The 6,827-nt window shown below is 66.3% G+C and overlaps 1 protein-coding gene across 1 annotated transcript; it reads right to left on the bottom strand.

The window, feature by feature from the left end:
* Nucleotides 1-286: 286 nt before the first annotated feature.
* On the bottom strand, nt 287-6,824 carry LOC112116220 (coiled-coil domain-containing protein 9-like; the record flags this gene model as incomplete). The annotated part of the gene is made up of 11 exons (XM_029914302.1): nt 287-1,204; nt 1,865-1,938; nt 2,215-2,388; nt 2,640-3,048; nt 3,296-3,371; nt 3,729-3,840; nt 4,310-4,362; nt 4,600-4,787; nt 5,066-5,242; nt 5,461-5,544; nt 6,657-6,824. Coding segments are annotated over 11 exons (1,533 nt in total), but the record flags the coding sequence as incomplete, so codon positions are not given.
* Nucleotides 6,825-6,827: the final 3 nt, after the last annotated feature.

The raw sequence follows: 6,827 nt of genomic DNA, 5'->3' as shown, positions 1-6,827 counted from the left end.
AGGGCCCTGGGTTTAACAGGTACAGAAAGCACCAGCTGCCCAGATTTCGGTCTCACCTGGACAGCCCTGATGGCGAGGCCCAGAGGGATTCCACAGGGAGCGCGTGCCCGAGTGAAGGGGCACTTGTAAGGTTGCCCATCCCCACGGCAGTGCCCAGGAGCACAGGCTGCCCCGGTAAGAGATTTGTCAAGTCACGTGCCCCCACCCCTTTAAGCTGCATTCTCAGAGCCGTGCTGCCATCCCCTCCCCCCCCCACCAGGAAGAGCCGGACACAGCCAGGCCCAGCGGCTTTGTGAAGGTTTTATTGTAAGAAAGTCAGGTACATTGGCATTGCTTTTACATGATCAAAAGCGGCCGGACAGCACAGGAGACCTGGGCAAGACAACCAAGCATGCCAGGGCAGCACCGGGGAGTGACAACACCTCTAAGCCCAGGCTCCTGCCCCCCCCAGTGAGCGGGGTGGGGGAGTCCTACCCCCTGGGGAAAGGATTCACGGGCTGCATAGCGGTGGGTGGAACCGGCTGCCCGGGAGCGCAGACCAGGAGGACGGGGACACATTCAGCCAGCCCGAGAACAGCCCCTTGCAATGGTTACAGCTGAGAAGGGGCAAAGCGCGGCTGGCTCCAGCACAGGAGACGTTGGCTAGTAGGGCTTGGACAGGGCTAGCGGTGGCTGGGGATCATACACGTGCCCCCCGGTAACCCACAGCCCTCGCCTGGACTTCGGAGCTAGCGGGGCAGGACTGGGGCAGCCGCGCACAAGAGAGGCCCTGGCTCACATAGTCTTTACAGCGGGATTTAGGTCACTCCCTGATCCCGTTAGACGGACACACACACACACACACGCCATGGCCCCTCCTGGACTCCAGCAGGGGAGGTTAATTGTGGACAGATGAACGTCGGATCCCAGACATTTTGCACCGCTTGCTGGAACGACCTCCTCGCCCCGCTGCTCGGGGTCATGCAATTCCCACCAGAATAAACCCTCCAGGCCACCCACCCCACATACACCCCTGCACCCCCAGGCTGGGCCCCCGGGAAGGTTAATCCAGACAACATCCAGACAGCTGAGCCTCAAAGCACGTCCTGCCCGCACGGCTCCAGAAAGAGGCTCTACCAATCTGTGGAAGTCACGGAGGGAGCCGCCTGACCTTTGCCGTGGCAGCCTCGGGGGTGGCTCTGGGGCATCAGGGCTCTCCATTATCCTGTCAAAGGGGGAGAGAGAGAGAGAGAGAGAGAACGTGCCATGAGTTCGAATCCTAGCCACGGATTCTGTTGGTGCAGCTGACAGAGACAGGTCACCCCACACCCCAGCAGGCAGTGCCGATCCGTGCCTCTGCTGCACTACTGACCCCAGCTCCTGTGGGGCCCTGAGCGGGGATCCGGGTCCCGCTGCACAAGCGGCTAGCGAAGAGCTCCCAGCTGGGAGGCCCAGCAGCTAAAGCCACTCAACCGATCGCCCCTCAGTGACCCAGCAGCAGCTGCTGCTTTCCACGTCCTCAGACCAGACCCCGTCCGATCCTGCTTCACCAAAGTCAATCCCCCCCCACCCCACTGCCAGCAGGCTCAGGCCCTGGGTTAGCTGCCCCCTCGGATGCACAAAGGGGCCTGTCTCGCCCTTGCCTGGGACAGACACCGGGACAGGAATGCGCGGCAGCCCCGAGCCAGGCAGCGGCCGGTTTCCCTGTTTGGGATCTGCCTATCCCCGTCCAGAGCGAGCCGTGACAAGGCCCAGCACGGCAGGCGGGTCAGTCCGCAGCGGGAGTGCCCCAGCCAGCAGGGCCACGAAGAAGTAGAGGGGCAGAGAGAAGGGGCAAGTCCCACTAGCGACCAGCGGGCACAGCTGAGCTCTTACGGAAACACACCCGCTCGAGGTCCGTGATTTGCACCGCGCCCGGCACCGGCTCCGCCTCCAGCTGGCTCGGGGTCTCTACGGCTGCTGGGGAGGAGAGGGAGAGAGCATCAGCAGCCGGGGGCTGCAGGCAAACCCCCCAGCCCAGCCGCGCATGGCTCCCTCCTGGCTGGGGGTGAGCGCCCCCGGGGACTGAGCCCCACACGCAGCCCAGCCAGCCCCCTCCCCTACCAGCCCAGCCATGGTTCCCCGGAGGCCAAGGGGAGCCTCCCCTCCCCCCAGGGGTTCCAAGCAAGCCCGCGGCTCTTGCCCCCTCCAGCCCCCCCCGCCACGCTCAGCTCAGACCCTGCCCACCCCCAGCACCTTGCGTCGCAGGGACCCCCGGTTCCTCAGGGCTCCCAGCCGTGGTGGGGGCCGGCTCCTGCCTCTCCGTGCCGCCAGGGGCTGCTAACGCCATCGATCCCCTGTCCCGCGCCGGCTCCTCCTGCTGTGTGGCCTCGGCGGGCTCTGCCGTGCCCCGCCTGCCCGGCTCTGCAGCTGGGGGGAGATTGGGAGCCATTATTTCCTGGGGTGATGCCCCCCCCCAGTACTCCAGCCCTCTGACCCCTCCCCTCTGTCAGCCCCTACTCCCCCATCCCACTGGGACCACACCCCAAGTCCCACACTGGGGCCCTCTCCATTGTCCAAACGGGGCAAACGCCCCAAGCCAGACCAGCCTGATACCTGCCCCCCGGTCCCCCACAGTTCTCCTCCCCTCCCCCCGGCAGAGCCCGGCCAGTGCCCCTTACCTGCAGTCTCTCCAGGGGGCCCTGCCCGCTGTGCCTGGGGGGCGGGGCCGGGGCCCTGTGGGGGGCTGTCCCCCACACTGCCCCGGGGCGAGTTCAGCTCCATCTCCTCGCCCCAGTCTGAGACAGGCTGGTAGCCCTCAGCTGGGGAGAAGGGGCTGAGGGGTTTGCCCTGTCCTCCATGAGCTCCCGGCGGGGGCATGTCCAGCTTGGGGGCTGGGCCCCGCCCAACCTTCAGGGCCCGCGGGGATTTCGGGGACTCAACGGGGGGCGCTGCCTCCTCCTCCTCGCCCGACGAGCTGAGGTGGCCTTCATCCTCCTCCTCCTCACTAACATCCTCCCACTGGTCCTCATCCTCGTCGGGGGGCTGCCGGGGCTCGGGGGGCAGCTGGGCAGCCAGCACCTCCACCTGCTGGCACAAGGCAGGGATGTTCAGACAACGAGGGACAGCAGGACCCAGGGAGCCGTGGGGGACAGTGGGACAGGGCCTGATCTTGCGTGGGTGAGTCCCCATGATGGGATGGGGGGGGCTGTAGGAGACACGGGGCTGTAGGGGGAGTGGGGAGACATGGGGCACAGCTGCAGGCCGAGCTACCTGTGGAGAGGACCGGGGGGGAGGGGGTTCCCTGAATGGCCGTGGCTGGACCCCGCCCCCTTACCTGTGGCTCCTCGTGGCGGGGGTCGGGCTCCTCGGCCACCGGCCCCTCGTCCTTCTCCCACCGGTTGTCGTGCATGCTGGGTGGGGGAGGAACAGGCGTCAGGAGGGCCCAACCGAGCCAGACCCCATTCGGCACCCGCCCCACCCAGCACTGCAGAGCCCAGCCCAGACACACCGACGAACAGGGCCAACTAGCTCAGGAGGGGTTCACACCAGCCCAGGGGAAACTGAGGTCCAGTGAGAGCCCCCCTTCCCTTCGTCACGCAGGGAGTTAGTGGCTTAAATAGGGACAGAACCCAGGAGTCCTGGCTCCCAGCCCCCCACACCACCCAGTGCTCTAACTTACCAGACCCCTCTCCCTCCGCCCAGAGCCAGGAATGAAACCCAGGCGTCCGGCCCTCGGCCCTCACACAGCAGGGTAAGGGTGGACTTACCTGTAGGGCTTGGCGGGCGCGGGTCGGCCCCGGCCCTTCCTCCTGCGCTCGGCCCGGTGCTCGGATAGGAACTCCCCGAAGGTGGGCGGCCTGGGGGGGCGCTTGTTCTCGTCTGAGAGGAGAGGGCAGCAGGGAGTTAACAGTCTGGGGGCACGGGAGCTCAAAGCAGGGCTGCCCCTGGCCCGTCCCCACGGCTGTGCGGAAGGCAGGCCAGGGCCGGACGACGCTTCCCAGGAGCAGAGGCCTCTGGATCACCCCAGGGTCCGTCCTTGCCGGGGCTATAATTCCAGTCCAACCAGTGGAGAGCCAGCGGGTCTGCCCCAGGCATGGGAACAGACCTCCCCCCACAGGGGTACTGCCCCCAGGGTGCGACGTCCCCCATCCCCCACTACCCCCATCCTGTCCAGTAGGGCCCCCCGCCTCCTTGCACCTGGGCCCGGGGCTGTCCCACAGGGACAAAACACCCCCCCCACGACCCTCCGCCAGGGCGTCGGTATCCCCACCCGTGGGGATGGGGAATGGCAGGGGGAGCCCCCCCACCCCAGTCTCCACTGGGCCCTGGCGCTGCCGGGGTCACTTACCACGCCTGGCGCCCGGGTCCGGTCCTGGCACCGAGCCACAGCCCTCCTTAAACCTGAAAGACACGTGCTGGGTTAGTGCGGCCACGGGCGACACCCCCCCTCCCCGAGCTGGGTGTGAGCCCAGAGACACCCCCGCCCCCCACTGACCAGCCCCCCACCTGCTCCTCAGACTGGGCCCTATCTGCCTCCCCCCCCCACCAAGCGACCCAGCTCAGACCCCCGAGAACCAGCGCAGCCCCGGGGCCTTCCCCACCCGCCCCGGGGATCCCGCTGCTCCGCCGCCCTCCTACATGGTGTCCGTCTTCTCGGCGTCCCACTCTCGGCACCACTGGCCCGTGGGCTTGCGGTGCCGCGCCAGCCGCTCCTGGTCGATCTGCTCCCGCTCCTTCTTCCAGCGCACGTACTCGGCCCGCTCCCGGCCCGTCATGGACAGCGTCATGTCCAGCGGCCCCCCGCTCTTGGGGCCTGGCCGGCGGCCCTGCGGGGAGGGGGAGAGAGACATGCAGCTCGCAGCCAGGAATGGGCGTCTCACAGGGCCGTGGGACGGGACCCCCACCCCGCCCCACACACTCCCACTCAGGCACAGCCCCTGCCCTGAGGGGCACCAGCCCCACGGCCCAACCCCACCATGGTAGGAGGGGCAGGGGGCTGGGATACACCCCCCACACACACACACACGCCACCTCCCACAGACACCCACCCCAAGGCCCTCCCCCATGCAGGGCCCCCTTGACTCCCCCTCCCCGGGGTACGTACCGGGGCGTGCCACTCCTTCTCCCGCTCCATGCCTGTCTTGACCTTGTCGAAGTCGGGCCCCCCCCAGTTGCGGACGTGCCGCCGGCTCCCCTCCTTGCGGTCGGCCTCCTGGAAGGAGCCGCTGCGCCGCGGGTCATCCAGGAAATTCCGCACCGGGTTCTTCTCCTGCAGCCCGTCCTGCAGAGAGGCAGGGGCAGGGTCAGCCCGGAGCCACGGCTCCCCCACCGTCTCGCCCAGCCCCACTGCAGGGAGGGCGCTGAGGTGCGGACAGCTCAGCACAGGGGACCCAGAGGACCTGGGGGGAGGGGGGAAATCCACCATCCCCCTGCACCTCCCAGCAATGGTAGCAAAACAGGGGCGGGGAAAATGGCCACCCCTCACTGCCCCCCACTCACCCGCTGGTTCCGCTCATACTCCGCAATCTTCTCCATTTCCTCGTTCATCTTCTCGATGTTCTGCCGCCTTCGCTCCTCCCACTCCTGGTGTGGGAAGGGGAAGAGTGAGAGAGCACAGCAGGTCCAGGGGACACCGGCACCACCCAGGGACACCCACATCCCATTCCCTGCCCCCGCCCGAGCCAGCCAGTCAATGCCCAGGGGCTGGATCGGAGCCAGCACCCCCTAGAGCGGAAAGGCCCCAGGGTTACTAGGAATAGTCAGCATGGATCAATCATGCCAAACCAAACCTAATTTCCTTCTACGGTAGAGCATTACTGACCGAGCGGACGAGGGGGGAAGCCGTAGATGAGTCATATCTTGATTTCAGGAAGGTTTTTGGCACAGCCCCACATGACATTTTCATAAGCAAACCAGGGAAATGTGGCCTAGAGAACGTTACTCCAAGGCGGGTGCCTGGCTGGTTGAAGACAGCACTCAACGAGGAGTTATCAATGGGTCGCTGTCAAACCGGGAGGGAAGATCCAGGGGGGTCCCACAGGGGCCAGTCCTGGGACTGGTACCAGTCAATATTTTCCTTAGTGACGTGGATAACAGAGTCCGCTTATCAAGTCTGTGTATGACGCCCAGGAGGAGGGGCTGCCGGCACTTTGGAGGGCAGGGTTAGGATTCAAAATGACCGGGACCAACTGGAGAACTGGTCTGAATTCAGCCAGGTGAAGCACTTTGCACCTCTCTTGCGAAGCGGGGACTGGGCGGAATCAGATGCACAGCTCCAAAACAGGGAACAACTGTACATCGGGAAAAGTTTCCGAACTCTCGGGGGAGAGACAGGCTTCCCCGGGCGGCTGGGAGACGGGTCGGACAAACCCCCGTCAGGGCTGGGCTGGGTTTACGTGGCCTGGCTCAGTGCCGGGGGCTGGACGCGACGACCTCTCGATGGCCCTTCCAGCCCAGCATTGCTACGATTCCATGTCCTCCTCCCCACCACCTGAGCCGGTGCCCCCCAGAGAGACCCCATGTCCCACTCTGCAATCCGCCCCCCGGGGGAGAGTCCTGCTACGAGCCTTCACCCCCTGCCCCAGCAGAAAGCAACATGCAACACCAGCACGAGTGCAGCGAGCGTGAACGCGTGTGCAACGCACTATTGCTGAACTAGGCTCAGCCTGGCAAACTGCCCACAAGACATGACGCACCTTGGATTTCCTGTCAGGGCCTCCTTCTCCTGCCGCCGTGACCGCGCCAGCCCCTCCTCTGCCCCGCGGCCTGCGCCCTCGCCCGCCCGGAGACGGCCCATCCCCTGCGCCGCCTCCTGCCCCTTCCCAGACAGGCTGGTCAGGCTGCTCCGCCCGCGGCGACCGGCTGGA

The sequence above is a fragment of the Terrapene carolina genome, unplaced genomic scaffold (assembly GCF_002925995.2).
Source record: "Terrapene carolina triunguis isolate 2854851 unplaced genomic scaffold, T_m_triunguis-2.0 Scaffold34560, whole genome shotgun sequence".
Lineage (NCBI taxonomy): Eukaryota > Metazoa > Chordata > Testudines > Emydidae > Terrapene > Terrapene triunguis.
The sequence above is the reverse complement of the archived record's forward strand: the minus strand, read 5'-3'. Positions and strand labels throughout refer to the sequence as shown.